The following is a 13573-nucleotide window of genomic DNA, read 5'->3' as shown; positions in this document are numbered from 1 at the left end:
TTTGGACTGTGGGAGGAAACCGGAGCACCCGGAGGAAACCCACGCGGACACAGGGAGAACACACCAACTCCTCACAGACAGTCACCCGGAGCGGGAATCGAACCCACAACCTCCAGGAGCTGTGTGACTGCGACACTAACCTGCTGCACCACCGTGCCGCCCACATAGCACCCCAAATTTAGAATTTAAATTATTTAATTATAAATCATTTTAAAAATTATGCAAGCAGTTTGTAAATTTGTATAACTTCCTTTTCCTTGATGCAGCTAAAAGACAAATATGTTTCAGATATTAGTTCAGATTCATGTTTCCGTGCTCAGGAAGAATGTTTAACTGACCTGTTGAGTACTTGAAAATACTCCACTTCAGTTACAGTGGAATGCATGTGTGTGTGATTGTGCCGTGTATATATCACATTGTGGGGACACGGTTTGATCTCTGCAACATACGTCTTTATATTTTAGGTGGAAGACATGTTTAAAGGTTAGGGCCATGTTAGGGTTTCAGTCAGGGTTAGGGTTAGGCGGGTAGTCGCCACAAAATGCATGGAACGGAAGTCTATGTAAAACGTGTGTTTGTGTTTATTCCTTTGCAGCACATAATGTAAGTAATAACTGTAAAAAGACAAAAGACCTAAAAAAAGCAGTTTTTCTAAGATGTGGAGTGTCACATTGGGAAATTCTCAGAACTGTTCACAGTGGTGATGATAGGAACCAGACGTCTGAAGTGTGTAATGCCTCCCATTTGTGTTGTAGACATTGCGGCCCCTGGTTTGTAACGGCTTGTAATGCAAAACTCTGTGGGTGTGAGATAGTGTGACAGTGTGTGTGTGTGTGTGTGTGTTTGGGTCAGTATTTGTAAAAGGGCTTAACACATTCATGATGATAGCTGTAAAGCTTCTCTCATCTCCTGTTTTCAACAGCCTTTCGGTGACCCCCCTCCACCTGAGTTAACCACCACTTCAATCCCAGCACAACACTTTTTCTTTTTAAAAGAACTCTTCAATGCGAATTCCACACACACACACACACCCCACCACCACAACAGACCCGGTATTATTTATCTGAAGGACCATTCTCAGCTCTGCAGCGACACTGAAGTGGTGGTAGGGTGTTAGTGTGTGTTGTGCTGGTACGAGTGGATCAGACACAGCAGTGCTACCGAAGTTTTAAAACACCCCTGTGTTAAGTCTGGAATTGTCCGCCAACCCAAAATATACAGCCACTTATAAAGGACTAGAGGACAACCAACACAAACTGTGCAGCAACTCTCTCTGACTTTACATCTACAAGGTGGACCAGTGGTGTATGTGTGTATAACAGAGTGGACAGTGTGAAGACACAGTGTTTAAAAACTCCAGCAGCACTGCTTTGTCTGATCCACGTATACTAGCACAACACAGACTAAAAAACAACAGATAATAAAGTATGCAGAGCAATACATGGACTACAGTCTGTACCTATTGTGGGTCAGTGGAGCTGATTTAACGGATGTTATGGCTGGTGTATAGTGAATGGAACTGAACAGGGCTGCACTACAGTGGACAGTCCACTGAAGTTGTGAGAGTGGTGGGAGCGCTTTGGTGGGGGGTGGTGGGCTTTTCTGACCCACATCCGCTCCGTGCCCCTCCCTCTCCCTCTCCCCGTCCCCCTCCCCCTTCCTCTCTCGTTCCTCCTGGGCTTTGTGACAGGAGAGGAGCCGCTGAGAGCCGAGACCCGGACGCGCGAGACGCACAGGCGCTCAGTCCCACTACGCACGCACCCGTGAGCCCAGACACCGAGCGGGGGAAGCGGGCACGAGAGCCCGACTTCTAAACGGACGAGGGAAAGAGAGGGTCACGGGGGAAGCTGGATGCGCGTGGTCTGTCCGGCTGGGAGTGAACGGAGTGGGGCTGAGGTCAGCTGGAAGCACGAGCGCGCTGTGAGAGGAGCGTGAAGTGCACGGACCCCGTGAAGCTTACGAACATGGGTTTATAACGTCGTCTTGGCGCTAATTACTGTGTAATTACACGCTGAAGGAAAGTAGGCGAGGCTCGCCCGCGCGCGTGAAGGTTGGGGGGCGTTATAAACAGAGGGTGGACACACCCGCGTGCTATGAGACCACAGCAAAGTTGGAGCTCGCAGAGTTTCGGTACAACCCCTCACTGCTTGGACTACAACCTACCCGCGTGCACTCGTTGAAGCAGTGTGAGGGAGCGCGTGCATGGGAAGAGATCCTCAGAAGGCACGACCGGGACCCAGCGGTAGGTCTTTTACAATCTGCATCCCACCTTCAAGGAGCTACAAACGGGGGTTAACACTTGAGAGCTGGACACTTGCTTCCTTCAAGAAGCTGAGCCCCTAGCACTTGACCATGGCACCATCCTTGGACGAGTGGCTCACTGGACTCTGGAGATGGACCCTCGTGCCCTCGCTTCTGGTACTCTTCCTTGGTGGGACACAGACCCTCGGAGATGGAGATGGCTTTAATGGAGAGGTATGTTCATTGATCACCTACAGGACACTGGCATTCTCACTGAGTTTTTGACTTTGATGCTTGTTTATTAACAACTGTCTTCTGAACAAATTAAATGTCTTCACTAACTGACCACACATCTGTCCATTCTATCATTTGTGTATATTATGTTTAACCTTATGATGAGTTAATGATTAATATCATTGGTACACTTATAACATTGAAGTTAAATATAGGCTGTAAACTGTGGCCTGGACAGTGTGGGTCTGTTTTTGTTGAAGCACACTTAAAGGGGAAATTTATTTATTCATTTATTTATTTATTTATTTATTGGCATGTCTCCATTATTTCATTGTTGAGATATAAACAAACAAATAATACAGAGGGGGTTTGATGTGAAATGTCATTGCTTTATTGCAAAGAAATGTCTTTACAGAGGTGGTGATTGGAAAATAAAAACATAGCCATGTTGTAGGGCTGGGCAATTGATCAAAAATTAACCGAAATCGACATTCAGAATTTCTAACTGACATAATTTTGTCTATATCGATTATATCAATTATTTGTATTCTATTATGTCCCCGCTGTGTGTTCTTGCTAACAAGCTGTAGTCATGTGATTCTGCCACATGGAAGCATCCTAAACGCAGAGGCCGACCAAGCAACTCGAGCAGCTAGTACCAAAGAAAAATACAGCATCTGTGGTTTGGACGTGCTGTTTTTTGACTATAATTAAAATGTCAGTGCTCAAAAAATCAAGAGAGGAACAAGCTCCCAGCAACATTAGAAAAATATCCCATATTCAATACTGAAGCGTATTTACAGTACCAGCCTCGTCACTGAACCATGAGGGTCAGAAACACAAAAACAAAAGAATCGCTCATTAATCGTAATCGTGGTAAAATGTACAAATAATCGTGATACTGATTTTTTCGCTCATATCGCCCAGCACTACCATGTTATGTACAATTTAAAATTACACATATCTTCTGTGAATTTTCCGTTTGCTTTGTAATGTCGATAATAGTAAAAAGCTGAATCTGAAAATGTGAAACCCTAGGTATATCGTAAACAAGGACATCTACAATATTGTCATGAAATACTTTCTTTGTAGTAGCTTTTAAAGATATTAACACCATCCAGACGTCTGGTTCCTGTTGCCCCTAATGTGAACCATTCTACCTACGCAAGTTTCCTTTAGAGTGGTACATCACACGTCTAAACACAATCAATGACTTTGTTTACACATTAACTATTTAATTACAGAGAAAGTTTCCAAACTTGCTAGAATTTCACTCTAAAATTGTGCACCTGGGGAGATTGTGCAGTAATCTCAGGTTGTGAATTTCTGTGTGGGTGTGATTATGATTGAGAAAGAGATAGAGAGAGAGAGAGAGAGAGAGAGAGAGAGAGAGAGAGAGAGAGAGAGAGAGAGAGAGAGAGAGAGAGAGAGGGAAGGTTAGAGGTAATGGACTTTGTCCTCAGTTGCACTCACTTGAGCTTATGCTGATGGCTGTAGTGCTTAGGTGCAGGTGTAAAGCCAGGGTCAGCTCCACTCCCTGCTCATGTTCCTGGCTCAGGTTAATGTGTATGCATCTCTGTGTTTTGTTTGCACTCCTTTTAAAAGCAAGGGTACTCCCCTCTTGTGGTTTCTGTGTTCCAGTTTTAACTATTTAAATGCCATGTGTGTCCCTCAGGAGCGTTACGGTATCACATAGTGGACTTTGGTCTAATTAGGGTTAATAAGTCTATCTGGAACGTGATATTGGTTGGACAGAACACAAAGGTTATTCAAGACATAGACAAAAAAGGCCACTCAATGTGTTTGACAATACTCTGATAATGAGAAGAATATGGTCCAAACAACATACAGGACTTAAACGTGCAGGAAACATGTACACGCATGCATATTAATCTAAGAGTTACTCATATTTTTTACCTTCAAATTACAGCTTCGAAATCATTGTGATGTTTCCCAGACTTTTAATATGGAGACTAGAGGCTCAGTCAATGCTTCTCTGGCTCAGCACTGCAGAAACGGCACTATTTAACTTTTGGAGGAGGGTAGGAAACCAACTTCCTTGATTTTAGGACAGTGATGTAAAAATGAATTACACCCTGAGACTGTAGGGGGAGTCATGGAGCAAACAAACCAAATCTTTCCTAGTGTTTCATTAATGGTCATTATGACTGGAAGTTGAATAAACGAAGGGATGGTCTCAGACTTTTGCACAATCCCATAGAGCCAGTTTTGCTAAGATTACGAGGACTCATTATCCCCACTCTTTACTCTTCCACCTCAGAATGAAAAATTAAAACTTAAAAGTCTTTTTCGGAAATGTAGGGTCATTTCTCATCTTAGATCTTTCAGAGTGACCGCATAGTGACCACAGGAAGGCTCAGTAGCTGTAGGTGTGAGTTCCTCATAGTGTGGGTATGTGAAGCAAGGGTTTGTTCATGGTATACCACCCTGAGCATAAGAAGCCTACTGTGGTAGGCTCTCTGTCATTAGTGGCCTGGCGCAACCGACTAGAATACACAAGCTCGTCTCTCCAAACTCCCACGAGTGTGCAGACTTCCCAGTCTAAATGGAAAAGTTTATTATTACTGTTTTTATTTAAAAAGAAAACATCTCTCGGACATCTCTGTTATCATCAAGGCTGAGGAACCTGGCCCCTGACCCCACAGCATGAAGGTCTCTATATATCTGTTGGATATTATTAAGGTAATAGATGATGAAAGATGACTTAAATAGCAGCTTTTACATCACCTACCCCATATTTGGAATTCCCCCCACTCAGGAAATGCCTTATATAGTCATACTTCCTGTTGCCAGCACTATGTAATGTATGTAGGATGTATTGAAGGAAATGAAAGAGGTCTCTCCATATGAGCACTTTTTGTCTTTCAGCCACGTGGGTGCATCTCTTCCACGCTTGAACTGACCGCTGCATCCGCCACCCTGCCTACTACTCATTGTAGGTGATGCTTGAGTCATACTAGACTTGCACTTATGTGCCATCTTTGGTGTTCATTTCACTGGCTGCAATTACAGGTTAAGTAGTGAGTTCAGAAGATGTTTTGGGCACTGTCTATTTTTACCCTCGTCTCTTGACTCTGGTAGAGTTTAAGGACATTATCAAGACAATAAAGACTAATGAAGACAGGTTTATACAGGTCATAGTTCCCCTCAGCAATGTCAAAAAGTCAACACTCTTGAATCAGACAAGTCCCTGCAAGCCATAGTGTTTTTGTGTATTGCTGAGTATTATTGCTGAGTTGAGCAGGCCTGTCCTCAGCATTGTGTTTCAGGCAGTTCAGGATTAGCTCTTGTCACTGGGGGTCTTAAAGGAGTGCCTGTTTACTGAAGCGATCTATTAGCGGCCATTTGACTCTGCTTACTAAACAAACAGGCCGGGAGGCTGGATCGGGTCTCATGACAATGCTTGACAACGCCTGCTTTGGCTTTTACACCTCGCTGAAATCCTCAACAGGTTTATCTCCTCCAGTTTTTCAGAATCTCACAAGGCTATATAAGTAGGTGTGGTGGGAAAGGGTGTAGGATGCAGACTTCAATCTAGTTCATTTTAGGATTCTTTGGTAATGATTCAGTGTATTCATTATTATTCACTCTTTCTGGATCTATTACACTTGAATTTTCTAAGTAAACTGGTTCAGAATGTTTCTCATGGCCCAAATATGGAAATAAATGAAGTTAAGGAAACCCACAAATTCCACCCACTCACTAGATCTCATCTAGTAACACAGTGCTACCAAGCTGGGAGTCCAAAACTAGTACATGCTTATTTCAAGACATGAAACAAGCCACACAGCTGAACATGCTTGGAGGAGGACACAAGTGGTGTGGGGAAGGGAAGCCAGTCCCACCTAAGGAAATGAGGTCAGTGATATTCTTGATGGGCTTTTCCACTGCATGGTCTCTACTCTACTCAGCGTGGCTCTATTCGGCTTTTTGAAGTCTCCAGTAGGTAAATATGGTTCTGGAAGTACCAAGTGAGACAAGTAGGAACTAAACATCATGTATAAACCCTGCAGATCACTGACTGGACAGAAAGACTTGTCAATCATGACAAAATGCAGACCTCCAGTACAAACTAGCTACAGCAGAGATGCCCTTTGTTTTCACTTTTGAAGAAGTTCAAATGCTCTTTGTATTGGTGGCTGACAAAAGACTCCAGCAAGAGCTGAATGGTGTAACAGGAACAGAACAACTCTAATGATCTGTCTGAAGTGATGCGCAGAGCTGAATTCAGGCCCAAAAAACAACAACACACAAATACACTATGAATAAACGACACAATGTTACTGCCATCGTTGTTGTGGTTTCCAAAGACGTTGTTTTGTGACCTCACCGGCTACATTTTGGAGTGAAACTTTGTAGTACCAAGAAACAAGTACGGTCGAGTAGAGTAGGTACTCGGCACAAAAAGCACCATTGCTCTCAGGTGGCTGGGGCATTGTGGTAATGAAACTCTGTCTGGAGCTGATAGGACCCTGGTGCAGTTGGATTAGTTACAACCGAGTTTCCCATTTGACAACTGATGCAGTTACATCTTTGAAGTCAGACAGACAGACTAAGACATTCGCTGCTTTGTCTTGGCTTATATGGCACTTGTACATTTGCAGGTGCTTAAGTATTCTTCAGAGCAGCATCTGGGAATTTCTGACCTAAGAGACAAGCTTCCAGAGGGAAAATAATGGAAGAAGAAACATGAGATTGTATTTAACAGACTGCTCAGTCTGTCCTAGTCCAAATCCTTTTGATCTGACCTGAACTCTTTTCAGCTCTTCAAGGACCTTCATTTCTTGCCATTCTGGTGTGTGGTGAGAGAGAGAAAGAGAGAGAGAAAGATAGATAGAGAGAGAGAGAGAGAGAGAGAGGGAGAGGCAAAGGAGAAGGTGGAGAAGTGAAAAGGACTTAGCTGCATGTGATAAGTGAATACAACAGCTGTTTTCCAAATGGACCACAAACAGGGAGAGAGCGCGAGATAAAGGGCAAGAGAGCGAGAGAGAGAGAGAGCAAGTGAGATAGAGGGCAAGAGAGCGAGAGAGAGAGAGAGAGAGAGAGAGAGGGATGCTTTGGGCTCCAGGGCTCCAAGGCAGCTGAGGAGCAACAATGACAGGTTTTGTCTCTGTACGACTGTATCTGGGAGCTGGAGCAGAAAGTGGTGTAGGTGGGGGGAGGGTTTATGAGCTCTGGACACAGGGAGCTGACTGTATCACTTCCTGAACGCTAGTCTCTGTCCGGCTGTTAACCCCTGATGTGCCATTCTCAGTCAATCCAGCACACTCTTTAAAACAAAGACTCATAAAAGGCTCCTGGCTTGGATACACAGTTCTAGGAATAGTGGCCAGGAGCCACCAGCATGTCTTAACTCATTTTACATGCTTCTGTAACTTAAGAATAACAGAATTGAGTTAATTGGTAGGTTAAGGAATCTTTACAGTTACAATAAAAAGGTTCTTCAGTCGGTTGCATAAGCATTTCTTTAAAAAAAACCCTTCACTGAAGATGAAACTGCTTCTTGACACCCCCACTACAGGATATTTATCCAGTCTCATCCTGGATCTCTCCCTGGGCTTTCCTTGTGTTGGTCTGTACGAAGCTGTTTATACAGGGCCTGGTCATGGACATGGTCGGTGTGAGAGATAAGGGGATGGGACCGAAGAGGGAAATACCATCGACTTCTAGCAGTATGTCCAGTGGAGGTTTACTGCTTACAGACTGCTTACAGATCACTGTTCTGTTTACAGGCAGATTACACTGAGATCAAGGACAAGAAATCATTTTCGGATAAGAATATTATCTCTTATGGGCGCACTATAATCATTTACTTTCATACAATCCAAATACATGTTCTGCAAACTCTAACATTTTTTTCCTTAGTTTAGCAAATGTTCTTCTTTCTTGTTTATTTCCTTTTTCTCAGTAATAGCTTCTTGATCACGTCAGATCCAATCAGGGAAAGATCTCCTGAAAATGTACGACTTGATTTGCATCATTTGTTTTGTTTACCACCACTGTCTGCTCCTGTGCTAAATTTGATTGGCCACTTTGGTTGCCATTGTCAACGTGGACAAATCTTTATGAGTAACCTTATTTCGGTCCTAATTTAATTCCAATCCCTTCAGCAGAGGTCACTGATTTTTCACCACTAGAAAAATTGAATTGACCGCTGATTGCCCTGTTTGGACCTTTGACCTCTTTGCACGGCCCTTTTTCAATTATACAAACAGCCACGCTCTGTCTCCTGATAGAAGTACGAGTCTGTTTGAGAATCCCAGTCCCAGTTATAGAAGCAACCAATCTCTCTGGCCTGTGTTTTTTTTGGAGATGAGATTCAGCAGAACTGAAAGCAGGCGTCAGAACTAACCAAGTCCCATATTGATTGCAGTGTCAAAACCAAAGGTGATTTTGAAGCCTTGTCTTCCTCTTTTCCCTCTCTCTCACTTTCTCTTCCCTGCTGTGTCTCTCCTTCCCACCCTCTTGCTTTGTTTTGCCATCTTCCACTTGCTTTTTCACTTGATCTTGATTGCTCCCACTGCCTGCTTCCCCCTCCTTCTTGCTTAATGACCAGAAAGATGGCATGCACCCAAGGCCAAGGAATAAAAGCGCTCTCCAGGCATTAGAGTCTTGGCTGACATTGTCCTGGACACACACACACACACACACACACTGATTCAGAGACATTTTAAAACACCCTGCAAGTTGGCTCGTGGAGAACCTGGTGATGGCATTGGCTCTCAAGGTCCTTTTGAAGGAGCGTCTGGCATTTGGGTGTTCTCCACCCGGGCCTTGCTTTGTATGCAAGGCAGTCGATGTGCATTGCACATTGAAATGCCTTCTGTTTTTACAAAGGGGACCCTCGTTTATCTTCTGTTTAGATCTGCAGCTCTGTCTTTGTTCCAATGCCTTTTGCTGGGAAAGTGAATAAGAATGTTTGTGAATAAGATCAAGGAACAGTTTTTTTTTAAATATGAGCCTGTGGTTAATATCATTGGCTTGATTTGGAGCAATGGTGGACTCCCAGCCCCCTCAACCTCTCGCCCCACTCAGTGCCCCAGGGTCTCCGTGGGACTCTCAGGAACACAGGGCCTTATCTATGAAATAAGGTGTGTCTCACACAGCATGGCCATTCATCACTTCCACCCTCCACTCCCATCTCACCGTCACACACACACAAGCAGAGATTAGTCTCGACCACCGTGGGAAGGATGGAGCTTAAAGCTGCACTCACATGAGCTTAACGCTACACACATGTTTTTTATTTTATGTTTATATTTTTTATTGAATGCAGAAGTAATCCTGAGTGGGTATCAATGTGCGGGTGCGACCATTCCTGCAGAGTCACATCATTTTAAAACATAGTAGTCTGGGAGTCTGAGAAGCCAAGGGAGCCTTCTGGCCTTTTATGTCTTTCCCATGCATGTCCCCTGAATAAAACCTGAATACAGTTTTGGCGTGATAAGGATGACAACAATGTAGAATTCTCTAAAATCTTCTGAAGACATATTGACTCTGTTCTCTGTAAATACCAAGGGCTTGTCAGGTTCATCTGCTCTGAAAGGAGGTTGCAACACAACTCACATTTTAAAAACTTCTGCATTCTTCCGTCTGTCACATTAATAACAATTAAATACAAGAAAAAAATAGTTTTTCTAGACGCAGATATCGGTCGATGGAGTGCGTCTACTTTGCTGCTGCTTGACAGTTTACGGTCTGCTGGCACTTTCCCTGGCTGCTGTTGGCCAAGGAGTTTACTTGACTGACTGTGGCTAGTGGCCTGCAGACTTTTCTTTTGGTGTTGATTGGGGTCCTGTTTCCAAATGCCAGCCTGCCAAATCTGATGATATTTACTGTGAATGTTAATTGTGGGAGTCTGAATTTTGAACCCTGTGCCTCTGAGCAACAATGAACTCTCACTGTTATTTGTACTGTTTTGGTTTCCCCTGTATTGCTCTGTTCTTGCCTGTTTTTTGTTGGTTTTTGGTATGTGTATTATATTCATAATGTGCTTTGGGGTTGTTTAAAAGTAGCACATATGAGGGGGCAGATTGTAAATTTGATTTAGGCCTGATTTAAGTGCAGGTAGGTGGTGTCCAATTAAGGTATCTGATTCAAAATTGTGACAAGAAAATTGTTGGTATAACATAGTGGGCCTGAACACCATTACCCACCAATAAAAGACCTTGGGCGAGACCCCTAACTCCACATTTCTGGGTTGTGTTCTGAGCAGCAGATGAATCTGAGGTGCTCTGTACTCTAGATGGTGGCTATCGGGGGTTTCCTTACTGACCGTGAGCAGAAACAGGGCCATCTATTCAGCTAGCTCCACAGCAGACACAGAGTGGGGGCACAAAGGCCTGCCTCTTCTGTAGGCCATAAGAAGAGGGGGGGCGTCAAAGCTAGACAACAGTGCAGGAGCCCTGGTCCCAGGGCAGGAAAAGATGGAGCATTATAGAGGCAGTGACCCTGAAACCTCATGAGTCCAGTGGGATATCTCCATTAACCCTCGGATAATTAAGGCCAACTCAGCCAGAGGTGGGGTGCAGCCTTGTAAAATCACAACCTCAGTTTCAAGCAATGCACCTTTGTTGGTTTACCACTAGCTGCTCTGTTGGGGTCAAAAGAAAAGAAAAAACTTTTGTTTTTGTTTCAGTATTTTATGGCCTACTTTGTTTGGAGTCTACGCAGACCCCCAGGGTCACCAGTAAAGTCGTTTTGTGGGTAGTAGAACATGTGAGCTCATGAAAATGTTAACTATGATATTTTACAGTGGGTCTGTCCAAGATTCTGTACTAAACTTATTTTAAACATGGCCACCCCCGTATAGCAGACCCACTCCTTGCAGTATAATTTAACTCTAACTCTTTGATAATTTGTGTAGTATATATTTATATTTACATTCACAAAATATGAAAGGGAAGCTCAACCACAAGCTTGTGTCTTGAGTTATTGTCTACTTCTTATAGAATGCTAACAACAATATAGCTGCCTCACTGTAATGAAAGCCAGAGATAAAAGTAATGTAAACTCTCTGTAGTCTGTGGTATCAGCAGTTGTTAGTACAGTTGTTGCTCCTTCCTGGCCTCTCTGATGTGTCCAGACACTGTGTGCAGGAAGGGCCAGAAGGCCTGATTACAGTGACCACAGGGCAGACATAATGATTGGGTAGCTTTATTATGTAATTTGTGCTAATTGCCTCATGAAGGATGTTGAGGAGTGGGCATAGCCACCTACGCTGCACTCCAGAGTCAAATCAAACCCCAATTTTTCCCTTTAGTCTGATCACAAGGTCCCCCCCCAGCCATAGGGAACACACAAGATAGGCTACATCCGACTGTTATCTTGCCATTTGCCTCTCTTTGCCATAGAAAATTACCTCCTTATGACCACAACATAATGGCCCTTGTTTGGTCATGTTAAAGTACTTCAGTTTGAGTGAACAATATTTATTTATTAACTATGACTATTTTGTTAAACACACTGTAACTCACATGAAATGAATGCAATTTTTTGTAGGTTTTGAAGCAGATCCCCTCAGCCAGGTTTTAGAATGTGTTTAGCACAGAATCTTTGAAACATCCAAGACTCTAGGTGTCAGTATAACAGCTGATTTGTAAAGCAAAGAAGAATCACTGGAGAAAATGGCTTCTGCTGTAAGTCTTTGGCCAGTAGGGTCAAAAAAATTTGACCTTCCCAGCTGGTGGTGCTTTCCCTCAATCTGTAACTACATATGCCATGACTTAATTGTCCAATCTGGGCTTGTATTAAATGTCTCACTCTTGACAGGTGCAGCACACCCTCACACTTCACTAACACTGCCTCTCTCCTGATAAACGGCTGTGACAGTCAATCTCAATAATCTCTCTGGTGTTATGTTTCCATCCCTCTCTCTTAGTCCTGGCTCCGGATGTATGGCTACCTCCCTCAGGCCAGTAGGCAGATGTCCACCATGCGGTCAGCTCAAATCCTGTCCAATGCCATCAGTGACATGCAGAGACTGTATGGCTTGCAGGTCACTGGAAAGATGGATTCAGCTACTATAGAGTAAGACATTTCTTTTATAACAATGCTATACCACTGACTAGTCGGTAGTGACTTTACTTATTGGTGCTAGTATTATACATATATTACAATGTATTAAAAAAAAGGTATTTATAATACTGTGGGTGGTACAGTGGTGCTGCATGTAGTGTCACACCCACATAGATCTAGTTTTCTGGGGTCCTGTGTTGAATCACCACCTCATTTGGGACTATTTGGGAGGAATTTGGTGTGTTCTCCCTGTGTCTGCATGGGTTTCCTTGAGGGGGCTCTGTTTACTTCCCACAGTTCTAAAACATGTTCATATGTAGATTGGCTGTGTGAAATTGCCCAATGATTTCAGGTAGGCTCCGGACCCACTGCAACTCTGACAAGGAAGCAGTGGTAACTGAAGATGAACAAACGAATGTCTGAACTGAAATCTTAAGTCTGTAATGAGGCATAGATTCATTTATTTCAGGTGCAGACAAAATAATGTCTCTCCAAAGTGATATTCAAAATAAATTTCTAGTGGATACCATTTGTCTTTAATTTTTACACAGATTTTTTAACATAAATTTAAAAAGAATTTTTTTTAAGACACAAATTGTGTTTGGTACCTAACAGTGATGATTTTCAAACCACTGAATCCCCATTTTCATTTAATTTCCTCTTGTCCATCATTTTCTGACCTCAATTTCCACAAACACACCCCAAAATGGAATGGAGTGGAAATTTTTATTTCTACAAATGAGGCACCCACTCTGTATTAATGCCTATGAATTAAAAATGGGATGTCATAAAACCTCTTGTAGCTGTAAAGCATAGGTGTCCCAATACTTTTGTCCATATAGTGTATGTTTACTATTGAAAACAACCAGTTAACTTACATCTGTGAATTTGCAATATATATAATAATATAATACATGCAGAAATTGTAGCCCTGAACCTCTCAGCCATTCATTTTCTGTAAGGTCCCGTTAAATCATTTGGAAATATTTCCTTTATTTCTTTAGTAGTTCTATCAGATTGATATATTTTATATATAAGAATATTAAAATATGTTTTTTCT

At 42.9% G+C, this 13573-nt stretch overlaps 1 protein-coding gene across 1 annotated transcript in view; it reads left to right on the top strand.

The window, feature by feature from the left end:
• Nucleotides 1-2210: 2210 nt before the first annotated feature.
• The window catches only part of mmp15b (matrix metallopeptidase 15b), a 32173-nt gene continuing 20810 nt past the window's right edge, over nucleotides 2211-13573 (top strand). The window contains exons 1-2 of the mRNA XM_066647550.1: nucleotides 2211-2475; nucleotides 12377-12525. Of these exons, the coding sequence (XP_066503647.1) occupies nucleotides 2353-2475; nucleotides 12377-12525 (272 nt within the window). The 5' untranslated portion in view covers nucleotides 2211-2352. The remainder of the gene's footprint in view (nucleotides 2476-12376; nucleotides 12526-13573) is intronic.

Source organism: Hoplias malabaricus, chromosome 16 (assembly GCF_029633855.1).
Source record: "Hoplias malabaricus isolate fHopMal1 chromosome 16, fHopMal1.hap1, whole genome shotgun sequence".
Classification (NCBI taxonomy): Eukaryota; Metazoa; Chordata; class Actinopteri; order Characiformes; family Erythrinidae; genus Hoplias; species Hoplias malabaricus.
The sequence above is the reverse complement of the archived record's forward strand: the minus strand, read 5'-3'. Positions and strand labels throughout refer to the sequence as shown.